We start from the raw sequence: 16,998 nt of genomic DNA, 5'->3' as shown, positions 1-16,998 counted from the left end.
TCTGTGGTGTTCATGAAGTGCTTGCATCTGTTGCGACAAAGCCTGCAGTTAGACTGCATATTTCAAATATACTTAACATGGTGATAACATGTGGATGGATTTGTCAACATTCTGCATCTTCGTTACTGCCGGTGGTAAAAGATTTTATCTGTTAGTTCATATGTTCTACCTGCTTCTTCCACCTGCGTTGTCGAATGGTTTGGATACATGGAGTGCTTATCTGTGGTGATAAAGGCTGCTCTTGGTATCCAGTCAGATTGCATACATGTTGATAGCATGACAGATCAGCCAATCTTCTGCATATTTACTGCTGGCTTTGGTCAACTTAGTTAATCTGAACTAATTTCCTAAGGTCAGAGCCCAGGAAGTGAAGTGTATTTGATGCACCTTTAGCAATCGTAAGGTCTGATATAAGCAAATATGGTAAGAAAGAGAGCAAAACACCTACGCTCTTCGTATTGATAAAAAAGCTCCTAAAACGGGACATGAAAGATGCTGTTGGCGGCGGTGCTTCCCTGCCATGATAAGGGATGCTGCTGTGCTGTTAGCTAGAGCTTCAAGCAGCCTGCGAGGGCCTCCAGATTGCATCAGCTCAAATCATTAATGTTCCGCAAAAAATCATTAATGATCTGCAAAATAAGATTCACCAGCTATCTCATGGATCGGTTGTGGATTGGAGATTATTCTCCAAATGTTAAATCATATACAATCACCCCCGCAGGGCATGGCTTGTCAAGTGGCTGTGTATTTATTTCTGGATCCTGGACATCGATTCACTCCATTTCCATGGAAAATAATTTTTTTAAAAAAAAGACCCATCTTATTAAAAAGATGCATCAAAAATTAATTTATTCTCAAATGAAAAATTTTTTGTGCATCACAGATAGTGTAAAAAATCTGATATGAATCATATCATTTTGTGATTGATCAACGTAACCATCGCTTTTCAACACGCATTTAATGTTTATAATTTTATTTTTTTTGTTTAAAAATTTTATAGGATAATTTTTTTTTTAAAAAAAAATTATGACTATCTCGTGATATATTATGACTTTTTATATGTAAAATATCATAATATATTCAAAATGCATATTATGACATCCTATATCATGTTATAACTTTCTACATGCAGAAAATGATAATATGACCTACAATGTCAAATTATGTCTTCCTACATTTTCAAAATATACTCAAAATATCATAATATAAAAAAAATATTTTTATCTCATATTAAATATTTATAATTTTATTTTTTCATTTGAAAATTTTGAATGATGAAAAATCTTTATTCTTTGAAAAAAATTATAACATCCTATACATTATATTATGACATTCTATGAACAAAAATTATGATTTTTTGAATACAAAATATCATAATATGAATATAAAATATCATAATTTTTTCAAAAATCAAAAATATTTTTATCATCCAAAATTTTAAATGAAAAAATAAAACTACAGACATTAAATACGCATTAAAAAATGATGACTATGTAAATCAATCGGATAAAATGGTACACTCCACATTAGATTTTCTACACCTCCTGTGGTGCACAAAGAATATCCTGCTCTCCAATTCTTGCGCCTTGGTTAAAAACATTCACCAAGAATATTGACAAAATACTTTCGAGCTCTTTGTTTGGGTACCAACTTTAGGTCATAGAAATCTCTGCATACCAACCAACGAAGCAGATTCCCATTAGCTCGTTTCTTTCAACTATTTCTTCTGAAGGAAATAAAACTCCATATGGATTAGGAAAAGCTACCTAAGCTGCATAATGGGAATAAGAAAAGGCTAATAAGTATCCAAGCATATGCTAGAAATCCAAGTGCTATATTCAATTTAATAGTTGCTCATACCCTTCACAGAGAAAAAGGCAGAGACACTTTGACAATATGATATAGTGAATGCAAAGCATAACATTCCACTCCATATCTTCATGTTAAATAGATGTACCTAATAATTAGGTGGATGTCTATAAAAATGTGAAGGGCTTAAAATCATCTAAACCATCACATTGTTTCAAACTCATAACCGGCCAAAGCAAATAAAGCATCTCAAATTAAACTAATCTCCCAGAAAACTTAAAGGTAAAACGGAAAAAAAGAAAATGAGGGAAATAGTTTCATGATTCTACTTGAGAAGCCTTCAACTAAACTTTGAAGAAAAAGAAATAGTTGAAGAACAGCCAATCAGGCCAGCTGGAACACCATCCAGAAACCTAGTATTTTACTTGAACAGCCTGCCGGTTCCTCTTCTTCACTCCAGACTTGGCAACCTTGAGGCTGCGATGTACAGCACTGAGCCTTGCAAGAGCTGCTTTGGTCAAATCAGGCCTGTAGTAGTTGTCGGTCACCTAAGCACAAGAATAAAACACAAATGTTAATAAGCCTGAAGTGTTAACAATCAGAATAACAATGCAATGAAAAGAATAGATCCTTGTAAGGGGAATAAATGATCAGTGATCAAATGCTCCATGAAAATAAAATCAAGGGGAAAACGATCACAGTCTGGAGGATGCAGGTGGTTACTAGCATTTGAGGGTAAAAACACCTAACGAAAGAGACTAGAAACCAAGAGTTACAAACATATGCAACTATCCTTATTTTGACTTTACTAATCTTTGCCATAATGATTGTAACACAAAAGTCAATAAACATCAGACAACTGTTTATAAATATGTTGAATGCATTAGAATGTTCAAAAATAGAAATTAAATATTAAAAAAATAAATTTTGTTAGGTCAAATTCGTTGAAATGCAGTAACTAAAAGGAAATGGATTACTACACCCCTAGAAACAGAGCTGATTGCATACTAGGGATAGGAAGGACCAAATACTCATTTTCCACCATGACCCGTGATAGCAATAGGATTAGAGGATCCAAGCCAACTTAGAAGCCAAGCATAACAAGTATATTTTATTCAAGTTGAAAAGATCTTCTTACACGTTAGAAGAGCATCATTACAATGTTTTCTCAGCACTGGACCTTTTATTTTTTAAAAAGAAAATCAGTAATTATATATCTTCAATTGAAATATACTAATATTGCTTCCAGAAAACTCAACTGGTCCACAAAGTAAATAGGAAGAAATCATTAAAAAAAATAAATAAGAAAACAAAAAGCCGAAACCCTACTAGCTAAAAGGAAATTGATGACTGCCCCTCTAGAAGAAGACCTCATTGCCTAGTAGGGATGAAGAACCCTGAACTCACTTTCTGCTATCACTCAGAAAAATGGGATTAGAAGACCAAAAAAAAGAGCAGCAGCTCAGAAGCCAAGCGTAACAAGTATATTTCATTGAAGACCCAATCAGTTGAACGGATCCTCTTACATGTTAGCAGCTCATCATAGCGGTGTTTGCTGGCTATCAAACTAAAAGCACTAAGATAATTGGTGATTATATATTTGCATTTGAACATACTAATATTGATTCCGGAAAACTCATTGGGTCCATACAGCCAATAGGAAAGAGCAATAACAATAAAGCAAGAAAACAAGGAGTCCAAATCCTACTGCTACAAAGATTTGCTAATTCAAACCAAGCAGTTGGATAGAATTAACACAAGTACGATTGGAATGTGACAACACCTATATTGACTTTGTGATCATCAGATTTACACAAGGACATATGGTTTATGCAAATAAAACCTAGAAATTGCCAAATTAACACTGGAAATAGCCATGCCACCATTCAAATTGCAAGAAAAATAAGAAAACAAGAAGTCCAAACCCTACCATCTAAAAGAAAATGGATGACTATCATCTAGAAGAACACTTGATTGCCTGGAAGCGATAAAGAAGCATGAAGTCATTTTCCACTATCACTCATAAAAATGGGATTAAGAGAAAGAGGGTGGGTTGGGGGGGGGGGGACAGAGAGAGAGATGAGGAAGGAGGAGAAGTAGCAGCTCAGAAGCCAAGCGTAACAAGTATATTTCATTAAAGACCCAATCAGATGAATGGATCTTCTTATATGTTAGCAGCTCATCATAGCAGTGGTTGCTGAACATCAAACTAAAAGCATTAAGAAAATTTGTAACTACATATTTGCATTTGGACAAACTAATATTGATTCCAGAAAACTCAAAAGGTCCATACAGCTAATAGGAAAGAGCAATTTTAAAAAAAGCAAGAAAACAAGTATTCCAAATCCTACTGCCATAAAGATTTGTTAATTCAAACAAAGTGGTCAGAATTTAAATAAGTATGATATAAATTGACACTGACAATAGTCATGTCACATTCAAATTACAAAAATATCATTAATATGAAACATTTTTTGATAAAAACTTTTTACCACTCCCAACTGAAATGTTCACCAAAAACCAGCAATATAAACTGTATACCATCAACCAATCATAAGTGATAAAATCTGTTTGAAATGTTCTACCAGAGACCTGAGATCCAAGTTATGGGGTAAGAAAGAAATATTGCAATAGATGCTGAAAATACTTTAGTGACATGCAGGTCTTTAAGTTGCGGAATAATATAATATCCCAAAACTTAAAACTTATTAAAAAAAAATCAAAATTGATCAAAACATTGATATAAAGAAGCTTCATATAAGTTTTGTTCCAAGATCCCAATTTATGTTGGCTGCTAAGTTTGGGGCTTGAAGAGCAACATCTTGTGTCAGCCAGCATTGAAAACTAATGACCTAGAATTTAAGTTGGAGATTTCCAACTTATTTACCGAGCACAATCCCTTAAAAAGTCTAACACATGCAAACAAAGGGCATTATAAACACTTAACATCTCAACATTGCTTTCTCGTTTCCCCTAATTCCTTTCTGACAAAAAAAAAAAAAAAAAGGTTCACTTGCTAGTTTAGCAAACCTGATTAACAACAAAGGTATCATCTAGAGCCAAATCATCTTCATTGTAAAAAATGGTAAAGAAGCTGGACTTTTTGAAAAGCTAACAATTTAAATTTATCTTAACTGATATAAGCATTCAATCCTTCTAGATAGTGACATTTGAAAAACAACAAAATATGGACAACAAAATAACTGCAAGACATAGGCTGCATAAAAGCATTTCATGCCAAAAAAAAAATACAAGACACTAAATGGCAAGACAATGATGCAGCATAAAACTATGCTACAAATAGTACCTGGTTCTTGACTGCCTTTGCCATCTTCCGGAACTCTTTCTTCATAACCGACCTGTTGTACAGATTACCAGGTTTGTTCTGCTTCTTTGTCTTACTGGTTGCAAGAACCACAGAGAGGTCCTTCCCTCCTGGCTGAATGGCCACAGTCTTCTTGTTCGCCAACCCTATAATTTTTCAGGTTGCACAACAGTTATAAACATCACATACATAAACATAACACCCTTGCCAACACCACCCCCTCCCCCTTCCCGGGGAACCAAAGACTTTAAAAAAAAAAATGGATAACTTAAAGAACCAGATCAAAATCTGAACTTCTAACCGGAGTGCTTGTAGGAATTCACATTGTAGAGATTGTTCGGCTCTTTGCTAAACTGCACCATGGCATTGCCATTACCAAACTGCTTAACAAGAAAAGCATTGTTTCTCTTCACAATCTCCCAGATAAGTGGTCCGGGAACAGTAGCCATTTCGACTGCTAGAATTACAACCAACGATCAAATTAAACAAAGAAAAAGATAGAAGGATGAACAGGTGTAGCTCAAGCTACTCTAGCCCATAAAAACAAAAAACTTGGAATAAGTGATCATACAAATCTCTCCTTAAAGAATGGTCTCAAAGATGTAGTTTAGAAAAAGATAAAGAAGAAGATCAGATAGGTAAATTTTTTGGTGGGGCACAACCAATCCAAAAGATCAAAACCTACAACGGAAACTAACACATAAATCACATTAAAAGCAATAAAAATGCAACTAAGATCAAAAGGCCATAGTTTTAAGAAATATTGATCCGCTAAAGAGATCTACGGTACCATACAAACGGATCAAAGTCAACCAAATAAATACTTCGGAAAAGACCTTCAGATCTTAGAATCATTGGACATAACTAATGAAAGATCTACTGTTTATCAGAACCCTAAACCTTGGATCACTCGGAAGAGAAAACCTGAGCGGCAAATTAAATAAACCAAAAAAGATTTACAAAAATGGAGAGAGATCGAAACCTTGAAGACGTGAAGGAGGAAGTTGGGTTCCTCTTACCAGAGAGGAAGAGGCGGCGGGGAAGGGAATCCCAATCCACTCCCTCTTTGGCCTCGAAAGGATTGGTGCCGGGAGAGAGCGGCCGCAGACTAGAATTCGTTTTATAGCGACCACAAAACCCTAATGGCCCAATCGATTCTTCGAGTAGAATGACCGAAATGCCCTCGAGAAGGCTTCAAGCCGGTCGGGCCGGACCGACACCCTGTTGGAAACAAAGCCGCACCGAAACGCTCAGGGCGTGTGGTTGGATGGAAATTCCAGCAACGGACCGATATTCACATCCGCATGCGTATCCGTTAAAGAAACATGACCATGGATGGATAACCATCCAACCTTTCCAATATTCGATCATATTTATAATTTTATTTAATTTTATATAATACTTATGTTGTTGATTTATTTATCTATCATGTAGTAATTTTTTTTGATTCTATGATTATAAAATTTAATTATCTAATTTATAATTATATTTATATCTTTATTTTTGATATCTAATTTATATCTATATTTATTTAAAATAAATAGAGACATAAATTTTTACATTCGAGTAATATTTATATTCATGCACGCACGCACATATATATATATATATATATATATATATATATATATATATATATATATATATATATATATATATATATATAATAAATAAAATAAATATAGATATAGATATATTGATATCTAATCTATATTTGATCCAATATTAATTCTATAATTGAGCAAGAGCCTACCCCTCAGCTTTTCCTGCATCAGTCATATTTTAAATTTTTTTTGAAACTAATACAAAGTTAAATTCAATTCTATTTTAATTGATCAATATTTAAAATTAACTTCAAATGCCAGCTTATAAGCAACCAAACAAGCTCTCAATTCATTACAATTCTATTTATTTAAGTAGGGAAGAAATCAATAAATCACAGACCGTTAGCCATTACATATCTAGGGCAAGTAGAAAATAATGTAAAATTAAGTTGTATGATACTTGTGCCTCAAGAGCATTATAGACCTGGAGAGCTTTTGCACTTTTAATAAAAAAAATGAGTATTTGAAATCCCTTTTATGACTTTCGTACAAAAAATTTATTTGACTATTGTTGGTACATTAAATCATTCTCGAGACATGTGACATCATCATACAAAATCAAAAGAATATCAATCTTAAAGTGCCAAATTCCAGCATACCAACTTACCTGTAAATCGGATTCAGATCGGTATTTTACCAATCTATATAAAAGACATCCTTATACTCTCCGGATGACGTCTCTTCTGATCGAAATATTCAGATCGGGTATATGTCGACCTAAACCCTGATCTTCTCTATACTGAAATATTATGGCATCCTTATTCCACCCCGACCTTCTATTGAGGTGAGCTATTATTAGAACGGACTTAGCTATTCTACAAATGCCTATAGTGGTTTCCTCAATCAGGCCACAGCTGGCTACGATCTCACGTCCAACTTGTATGCACAGCTATGCACCAGTTCACTTATAGGTGGCTCTCTAATCGCCTAACAAACTCTTCTAATGGCCTAACAAACTCCGGAACGGCTTCATCATTCCCTCTATAAATAGAGAGTAAGAAAATCAGTAAGTCTAACTTATGAAAATTAGGAAAAACTCTGTCAGTAGAAAATCAAGCCAGATTTTTGGCTCCTACTAAGTTCTCCTCCAGTTTCATTCAATTTCTCTTACTCTTCCACTCTTTTTTACCTCTATTCTCAAGACTCAAATTGACTTAAGTATCGGAGAGTCAAGAACCGGAGGATCTCTATCTAATTTTTTGATTGATTTTACAGATTGAAAGAATTTTCGTCAGATCGCAAAGATTGCTCCAGCCCAATCTCGCTCAAGTCGATTCACTTTACTTCAAATTTCGAGTCCTGAAGCAACAGATTGGCGCTAGAAGAAGGACTTCGATTTTTTTTGTGAGAAAGATGGTTAAGGCAAGAGCTCAGCATCCTTCTCCCTCCACTCCAGAAGAAGGAGTATCGGAGGTGCCACCACAGTAGCCAATTGCTGTTGACCCTCAGCAATTTAACTTTCTTGTTCAGCAAATTCAAGCTTTGACGACAACTGTTCAACAGCTTCAAAAGAGGGAGAAGCAATTATCGAAAGAAGCTCCTCTAAATGCTTTGTCTCAGCATAGCCCTTAATCGATCCATCAAGATGAATATCACATTGATGAGGCTGACAGCGAATTTGCCCCAAGTACTCTGAGAGTTCAAAAAGGAGGCGACTTGGAGTACAGGATCCTAGATCTTGAAAGGCATATGATGGATCTCCAAGTAGGGGGTCGATCTCAGGATAAAGATAGTTTCAATTTTTGAACTCCTTTCTCTTATAAAATCTTGAGTGAACCTATTTCGAATCGGTTCAAGATGCCTACCATCAAATCTTTTGATGGTTCTACTGATCCAATAGATTATATCGAGGGCTACAGGACCCTCATGGCTTTACAAGGAGCTTCTGATGTCCTATTATATATTACTTTTCTTGCAATCCTAAAGAAGGCAGTGAGGGTTTGATTTTCTGGACTCTCACAGGGGTCCATCTCTTCTTTTGAGCAACTTGAGAGATTATTTGCCACCTATTTCGGCACTAACAGATCTCATTTAAGACATGTGGATAGTCTCTTCTCTGTTCAACAGTGGGAAGGAGAAGATCTTTGGAAGTACGTGGCTCGTTTCAATGTGGCCACCCTAGAGATGAAAAATTTTAATAAATCAGTCGCTATGTCTGCTTTGAAAAGGAGACCTCGAAGCAATCATCTAATTTTTTCTCTAAATAAGAACTTTTCAGACATCTATGATGCGATGCTTGACCGAGTGCGCAAGTATACCCAGGCCGAAGAGTAAGAAGCTATCTTAAGGCAGACAAAGAAGGATAAGAATGAAAAAAAACGGCCAAGGGAGAATGATGAGCAGACTGAAAGTTCAAATGGATCCCGAAAAAAATTGAGGTCAAGAAGTCCACCTAGGCATTTTAATTCATATGCCCCTCTGTCTACTCTTCGAGCTCAGATCCTGATGGAGCTTGAAGGGGAAAGATATCTCTGAAGGCTAGTCTTTTGAGGGCCCCACCAGCGAAAAGAAACAAATGAAAGTATTGCCACTTCCACAGAGATCATGGCCACGATATCAAGAAATGCAGACAGCTACGAGATGAGATAGAAATCATGGTACGTTAGGGTTACCTTGGTAAATATGTTCGACTGGTCAATCCAGAGAATATAGACTTCCAATAAAAGAAACTTCTGATGATCACAACCGACTAACTGCTGGTGTTATCAATATGATATCCAATGTCTTGCCTGGCACTGATGACCCATCCCCCAAATAGGATTGGAAATGGGTCGGGCTGGGCCGGGCCACACCCCTACCCGAGCCCAGCTCGAAATATATTTTCGGGCTTTGGGCCGGGCTTAGGCCCTAAAATTTTTTCAAACTCATGGCCTAAGCCCGACCTGAGCCCAAGCCCGAGCCCAGCTCGAACCCAATCGGGCTGGTCCAAACTCGAGCCCGAGCCCGAGACCCGACTTGATCTCCTCCCTTTCCCTCTGCTTCTCTCTCCTTCCTCTATCTCTCTCTCTCTTTCACTTTGTCTGCCCCTCACGGCGGTCATCGACGACGGTGGTTCGATCCACGAGCTCCTGTGGGAGCACAACCTCCAAGTCAAGATCCTCTCAAAGACGAGCAAGTCGTTCAACCTCGATCGAGAGTCTGGACTCCTTGAGGTTTAGCTCCATGGCCCCTGCTACACGATGTACAATGAGCTTGTCTACTTCGACCAAGTGGTTCCCAGCAACCTCAGCTACAGGCGCTCTAGGGAGTGGAGGGCTTCTCCCAGGAGGAGCTCTTCCTCTAACTCCCTATGAAGGGGAATCTCATCTCAGATCCATCGTTCGGTGTCATCTGGTTCGACATCGGTGGCCATGACAATGGCACCACAGTCGATGAGGTTGGATCCGATGGTGCTGTGGAAGAAAAAGTTGCTGGTACAAATGATCTGTGGGTGGTGGATGATGCATGGTGTCGGAAGCGAAGGATGAAACGGCGAGGGGCTCCCCGACCTTAATGAGTGGTGGTGGATGGATGAAGGTGGGATCGGAGAAGATCGAAAGATAGATAGATGAAAGCATCAGTGGACGGATGATGGCGGTGATGAATGGATGAGGGCTCAAGCAGATGGGCGATGGAGGAAGAGGCAATCAGGTGGATGAAGAGAGGGAAGAGGGATTTTACAGCCCAGACTAACCAATTTAAAATCGAGCTTGGGCTATCGGGCTACTTTCAAGCTACAATTTGGGCTTGGATTCGGGTCGGGCCAAAGGTATGCCCAAGCCCGACCCGAAATATGAATAGGCCCTATATTTAGGCCTAAATCTAGTTTGAACTATTTCAGACTGAGCCCAAAGCCCGATCCGAAGTCGGTCCAGCTCGAGCCAAGTTCCAGCCCTACCCCCAAGAGGCAGAGAACTGAAGATATCATTTTTTTCTAAAAATGATGTAAAGAAGATCCAAACCCCTCATAAAAATGCTATCATCATCTCTATGACGATAGCAAAATATGATATAAAAAGAGTTCTTGTTGATAATAAAAGTTCTATCGATGTATTGTTCTATGATGCTTTTTCAAAAATAAATCTGATCGGATAGCTTAGACAGATCGGTACTCCCCTCGTCAGGTTCTCAAAAAATCTGGGGATAGCTGAAGAAGAAATTACTCTATCAGTTGTGGCAGGACAGGAACCAAAGCAGTCAACAGTACAGCTCATTTTTTTGATAGTTAGAGTCTCCTCTACTTATAATGTCATCCTTGATCGATCTGGTCTTAATGCCCTCAAGGCCATTATCTCTACTTACCATCTGTTGATACATTTTCTGACTAAGAAAGAAGTTGGTGAAATATGTGGTGACTAGACGGCAGTTCGGCAATATTTTATGATTTTTGCTAAAATGAACCAGAAGACGAAAATCATGCCAGTAGATGTACCAGATACATGGGATGAGGTTGGAAAAATTTGAGGTGAATCGACGAAAAAGCTTGAAGCCATTCTTTTGAGAGATGATCCGAAAAAAATGATCCAGATCAGTGTGAATCTTAAACCTGACTTAAGAGAGAGATTGATTAAGTTTTTGCAAACAAATACTGATGTCTTTGCTTGATCGGCTTCTGATATGCCTGGCATCCCAGTCGAGATGATTATTCATAAACTATATATGGATCCAAACCTCAAGCTGGTTTCGCAGAAAAAAAGAAGTTTCATCTCGAAAAGGCAAAAAGCCATTGATGAAGAAGTTGATAAGCTTTTAAAAGCTAGATTCATCAGGAAAGCTCATTACTCGAAGTGGATAGCCAATGTTGTTATGGTCAAAAAAATCAACGACAAATAAAAAATCTGCATTGATTACAAAGATCTCAATAAAGCTTGTCTGAAAGATAGTTTTTTTTTTTGAAAATTGATCAGCTTGTAAATACTACCTTTGGTCACAAACTCTTCAGCTTTATGAATATTTTCTCTGGCTATAATCAAATCTAAATGGCTCCAGAAGATGAAGAAAATACTATCTTCATCATCGAAAGAGATTTGTATTATTACAGAATGATGCCTTTTGGTCTTAAAAATATAGATGCTATATTCCAACACCTCGTCAACAAAATTTTCAAGCAATAAATTAGTTGAAATATGGAGGTCTATATTAACGATATGATAGTAAAGAGTACCGAGAAGGATCGGCATATTACTGATTTGAAGAAAATATTTGGAGAACTTAGAAGGCACTAGATGAAACTCAATCCCAACAAATATTCTTTTGGAGTTGGTTCAGATAAGTTTCTTGACTTTCTCATTAATCAAAGAAAAATAGAAACTAACCTTGAAAAGATTAAAGCTTTATTGAAAATGAAATATCTGGCTTTTATTAAAGAAATCCAACAACTCACCAGGCGAGTGACAATCCTCAATCAATTTATTTCTAGATCAGCAGAAAGATGTCTTCTATTTTTTAAAGTATTGATAAATATCAAAAATTTTAGCTGAACAGAAGAATGTCAGACTACTTTTGAAGATCTGAAGAAGTATCTTGATTCTCCACTTCTTCTTTCTAAGTCGGTCGAAGGTGAAGAATTGTGCATGTATATCTCTATCTCACTTTTTGCAATCAACTCGGTTCTTATCCGAAAAGAAAAGAAAAAAAAATTCAGAGACCTATCTACTACACCAGCAAAATATTACGGGACGCAAAGACCCGATATAAAAAAATTAAAAAAATAATATATATTTTGATCGTGGCAGTCTAGAGACTTAGACCTTATTTCTAAGCTCATACTGTGGCAGTATTGATAGATCAGCCACTCAAATCAAATTTATAAAGAATTGATACCTTAGGTCGGATTACTATATGAGTCGTTGAACTCAATGAATTTGACATCCAATACCAACCTCGAACTGCAGTTAAAGGTCAAGTATTAGTTGATTTCATCGTGGAATATACTATCCCAGATGATGGGTCGATCCTGGCAGGCCCTAAAAGTGATGATTCATTTTAGATTCTTTACGTAAATGGAGCTTCAAATTTTCAAAGAAATGGCATCGGATTGATTCTACCTAGTCCTGAAGGGTTCATAACTGAGCAAGCCCTGAGGTTCAATTTTAACACTTCTAATAATGATGCCGAATATGAAGCCCTAATGATGAATCTCAAGATGGCAAAAGAGCTCGGGGTCAGAAAATTAAAGATTTTCACAGACTCATAGCTTATAGTCGGCCAAGTTCGAGATCAATTTGAAGCCAAAGATTCCACGATGGTCCATTATCTACAGAATGTTAGAAAGCTATCCAAAAATTTTGAGGAGCTTGAAGTACTCTAAATTTTTAGATTGAAAAATATATGGACTGATGCCCTATCGCATCTCATCACTTCTAATTTTTTCGAACTAAATCAAAAAGTATTGATTGAATAGTTGGACAGGCCTAGTGTTGAAGTACTATCCATATTTCAGGTCGATCATGAGCTGAGTTCGATTGATCCCCTCATGGATTACATATCTAAGGATATCTTGCCCGATGACTCGACCAAAGCCAGAAGCATTAAAATACAAACTCCATGGTATGTTCTCCAAGAAGGTCATTTATATAAAAAGTCTTATTCTCTTCTTCTACTTTAATACTTAATACTATATGAAGTTGACTACGCACTTTGAGAAGTGCATGAATGTATATATAGAAATCATCTGGAGGGCAAGTTATTTGCTTATAAAGTAATCCGATAAGACTACTATTAGCCAACTATTCAAAAAGATGCAGCTGATCTTATCATAAATGCGACCAATACCAAAGGTACGTTAATATCCAACATCAATCTACTGCTGAACTTATCTCTATTACCGTCCCTTAGCTTTTTACAATTTGGAGGATGGATATATTGGGGCCCTTTCTAGTGGCGGCAGGTCAAAAAAATTTCTGATTGTGGCTATTGATTATTTCATAAAATGAATAAAAGCAAAACCATTAGCCCAAATCACAGAGAAAAAGATGCAAGATTTTGTCTGAAAATCTATAATCTGTCAGTTTGGTTTATCTCGGATCATCATCACTGATAATAATCGGTAGTTTGACAATCCTAAATTTAAAAAATTCTGCTCCAAGTTTCATATTGATCACCGACTCACTTCTGTTAGGCATCCACAGTCGAATAGTGAGGCTGAAATAACCAATAAAACTATCCTTTATGGTTTGAAGACAAGGCTCACTGATACTAAAAGTTTGTAGGCTGAAGAGCTACAGATTGTATTATGGGCATACCGAATCACATTTCAGATTTTGATAGGACAAACTCCTTTCAGGCTCACCTATGGGATTGAAGTTATGATCCCAATGGAGATTGGCTTATTGTTTGACAGAGTCAAAAATTTTCATGAGGCAACCAACTCTGACCGATTGAGGATCAATATGGATCTTTTCGATGAAGTGAGAGAACAAGTCCATATCAGAATGGCGATCTATAAGTAGAGGATCGTCTTGAGATGAGCTGAAGTTTCAAAGCCTACTAAGCAAGATAAATTAGCTCCCAATTGGGAAGGACCCTATCAAGTCACTGATGTAATTCACCCAGAGGCTTATAGAATTGAAAATTTAGATGAGTTTGTTATTTTTTGTACTTGAAATTCTAAAAATTTTAAAAAATATTATCAATAAAAATGCTCTAACGAGCTCTTTCTTGTACATCATGTCCTCCCATGTATCGAGATTCGATTCTTAAACTAGTAAAGCCCCATAGGGTATGATATTTTGATCCGAATTTCAGCTCAATAAAGCCTTATAGGGCATGATATCTTGATCTGGATTCTAGTCCAGTAAAACTCCATAGGGCTCGATATCTTAATCCAAATTTCAATTCGATAAAGCCTCATAGGGTATGATATTTTAATCTGAATTTTAATCCGATAAAGTCCTGTAGGTATGATATCTTAATCCGGATTCAGTCCAGTAAAGTCTAATAGAATATGATATCTTAATTTGGATTTTAATCCGATAAAGCTTCATAGGGCATGATATCTTAATCCGAATTTCAATTTGATAAAACCTCATAGGGCATAATACGTCAATCCAGATTTCAGTCCGATAAAGCCCCGTAAGGCATGATATCTTAATTCAAATTTCAGTTTGGTAAATGCCCATAGGGCACGATATCTTAATCCAGATTTCAATCTAATAAAACCCCGTAGGATACGATACGTCAATTCAGATTTCAATCTGATAAGGACCCAAAAGGCATATATGTTCCTTTGAATCTCAGTGCGAAAGAATTCCATAGGACTTTACTCCCCCATCGATTGACGACTTATGTCGGATACAAAATCAGAGGGGTTTTATATCGATTTCTTATTGATATGAGGTTACATTGATATCTAAAGTGAGATTATCTTTGGATTCTCTTGAAAACTTCGATTTTTGGATCGAATTTTAAGGCTTGATTCGTCCGCGATCATGTAAATAAAAGTACATCCCGTCTGTTTTTAATTAATTGACGGTGGGTGAATTTAAAGTTATCGATCTTCAATTCTGTTAAATTAGTTATCAATTTTTGGTTCTGTTGAGTTATAAAGATACGTATGATTATTTCATCTTGGCAAGTGATGAGATTTGCTAGACTATATGACTCAAATACACTTGAGAAAATATCTTTTGCATTGATATTTAAAGAAGTTACAAAGATAAGAACCCACATCGGGTTTACATATTTCAGAAAAGGAAAAGAGAAAAACAAAATGACCTATATCAGGTTGTTAAAAATAAAAAGAAAGAAAGAAATACTTACATGCATGAGTTGTTCAAATCCATGGTTGGTGATCTACTCGGCCTTATTCTTTCGATGTGTTTTCAGATCGACGGTCGGTATGACAGATTTGAGGAGATCTCGATCTAGTCGGGGTCACTCTAGGAGTGGCATTCTTGTGACGGCATCCCCTTCAGCCGAACTTGATGGTGCCCCAGAGAGTGTGATCAGTTTGTGTTCGAGCTCTTTAGAGGGCGGTACAGGTCGGGCACTGTTGTTCTTGATCCTCCCCATAGCAGGTTGACGAGGCGGCTCCAATGACAATGCCCGAAGAGAGTTTTGCAGTCTCCGGGAGGCTTCACTTCTCTCCGAGGTGATCGGAGAGGGAGTCACTGATAAAGATCGGGATGGCGTCAGGGCAGAAAGAGGTTTCGCACCTTTAACTCTTTTCGATGTGGGGATAGTGGCGGATGATTTCAGTTGATCTTTTCTTTTCCACTCCTCTATCTTTGTCGGATTGAACCTCATCTCTGCAATAGATATACGTTTTAGAACATTGAAGATGAAAAGAGAGAAGTTAAAAAATAATAAAACACTCTGATCTTATCTCAAAGAGAGTATAGACTGATTTCGGTGTCATACAATGCCTGATTGTTTTTCAAAATAGAGAGCTTGGGTGTTTTGGTGGTGATCAGAGTTGAATGAGCCATCTCATCTTCGGAGAGAATTTCATCATGGGAGTTATGTTTGGTGTCCGAATGCCCCAGAAGGTCCTAAAACCCCATGGAATGGGAGTCCAAATAAAGAAAAAATGACTCTTCCAATCGTAAAATGGAAGAAGGAAGGTTAGGTCCAAATTTACAGTCCTTCTGAGGTCAGAAGTACCACCAGTCCCTCTCACTTGGATGCCTTTTTAAAAGGACTAAAGATCTAAACAAGAAGATTCTAAGGTCTATATGAAGGAAGTCGCACATGATGATGAATACTATAATCATCCTAATTGTATTGAGGGTTATTTAGGTGGGGTGGACCCTATAGAAATCAAAGATATTACAGAAAAAGAGATGCAATAGAAACTGTAGGCCGGATCGAAGAGACTCATTGTAGAAGGTTGTGCAGGCCTCAGGAGGTTCAGAGACTTGACCTTCCTGATCCGGCACTAGCATTTCATATTCATCGAATATGTTATACTTATCTCTAAGTCCTGTGAGGTTCTTCTCGGTCCAAACAGATCCCTCTGTCTCTGAACCAAGGAAGTCCATGAGATCATGCATAGGAGATTCCGTGCTGTGATCCGAATTCCTCTCGTCTAACAGGCCGGTTTCAAGATCTTCTCGGGATGCATTTTCTATCTCTATGGTCAGTAAGGGCTAGGTCGACCTAACATACGGTTCATCTATAGTCTCCTTCCCCTTCCTACTTCTGTGGGACATATTTTTTAGAAAAAAAGTATGAAAAAAAATAAAAAAACTCGAAAAAGGAAGAAGGGCTACCCTACGGTTGAAAGAAAGGACTGGTACCTAAAAAAGATAGATGAAACCCTCCTAAGAGATGAGATGGACT

General features: G+C 37.0%; 1 protein-coding gene and 3 non-coding genes across 7 annotated transcripts; all 4 read right to left on the bottom strand.

The window, feature by feature from the left end:
- Positions 1-1,902: 1,902 nt before the first annotated feature.
- On the bottom strand, positions 1,903-6,281 carry LOC105037979 (large ribosomal subunit protein eL28y). Of its 4 annotated transcripts, none has more exons than XM_010913629.4 (4): positions 6,154-6,281; positions 5,436-5,588; positions 5,117-5,280; positions 1,903-2,357 (listed from the first exon to the last, which is right to left on the bottom strand). In XM_010913629.4, the coding sequence occupies exons 2-4, from the start codon at positions 5,581-5,583 to the stop codon at positions 2,223-2,225; spliced, it is 447 nt and encodes a 148-aa protein (XP_010911931.1). In that variant the 5' UTR covers positions 5,584-5,588; positions 6,154-6,281; the 3' UTR covers positions 1,903-2,222. The 4 variants fall into 4 exon arrangements, with proteins under 4 accessions (XP_010911931.1, XP_010911940.1, XP_010911955.1 ...); XM_010913638.4 differs by having other exon boundaries at positions 5,436-5,591; positions 6,154-6,266; XM_010913653.3 differs by having other exon boundaries at positions 5,436-5,591; positions 6,117-6,248.
- Positions 2,889-2,974, bottom strand: LOC114913043 (small nucleolar RNA R24). Its single transcript, XR_003799072.1, has one exon. It is a non-coding gene; the product is annotated as a small nucleolar RNA R24 (small nucleolar RNA).
- LOC114913040 (small nucleolar RNA R24) lies at positions 3,267-3,359 on the bottom strand. Its single transcript, XR_003799066.1, has one exon. It is a non-coding gene; the product is annotated as a small nucleolar RNA R24 (small nucleolar RNA).
- On the bottom strand, positions 3,909-4,001 carry LOC114913039 (small nucleolar RNA R24). Its single transcript, XR_003799064.1, has one exon. It is a non-coding gene; the product is annotated as a small nucleolar RNA R24 (small nucleolar RNA).
- Positions 6,282-16,998: the final 10,717 nt, after the last annotated feature.

The sequence above is a fragment of the Elaeis guineensis genome, chromosome 2 (genome assembly GCF_000442705.2).
Source record: "Elaeis guineensis isolate ETL-2024a chromosome 2, EG11, whole genome shotgun sequence".
Classification (NCBI taxonomy): domain Eukaryota; kingdom Viridiplantae; phylum Streptophyta; class Magnoliopsida; order Arecales; family Arecaceae; genus Elaeis; species Elaeis guineensis.
This window is presented reverse-complemented; position numbering and strand designations above follow the sequence as displayed.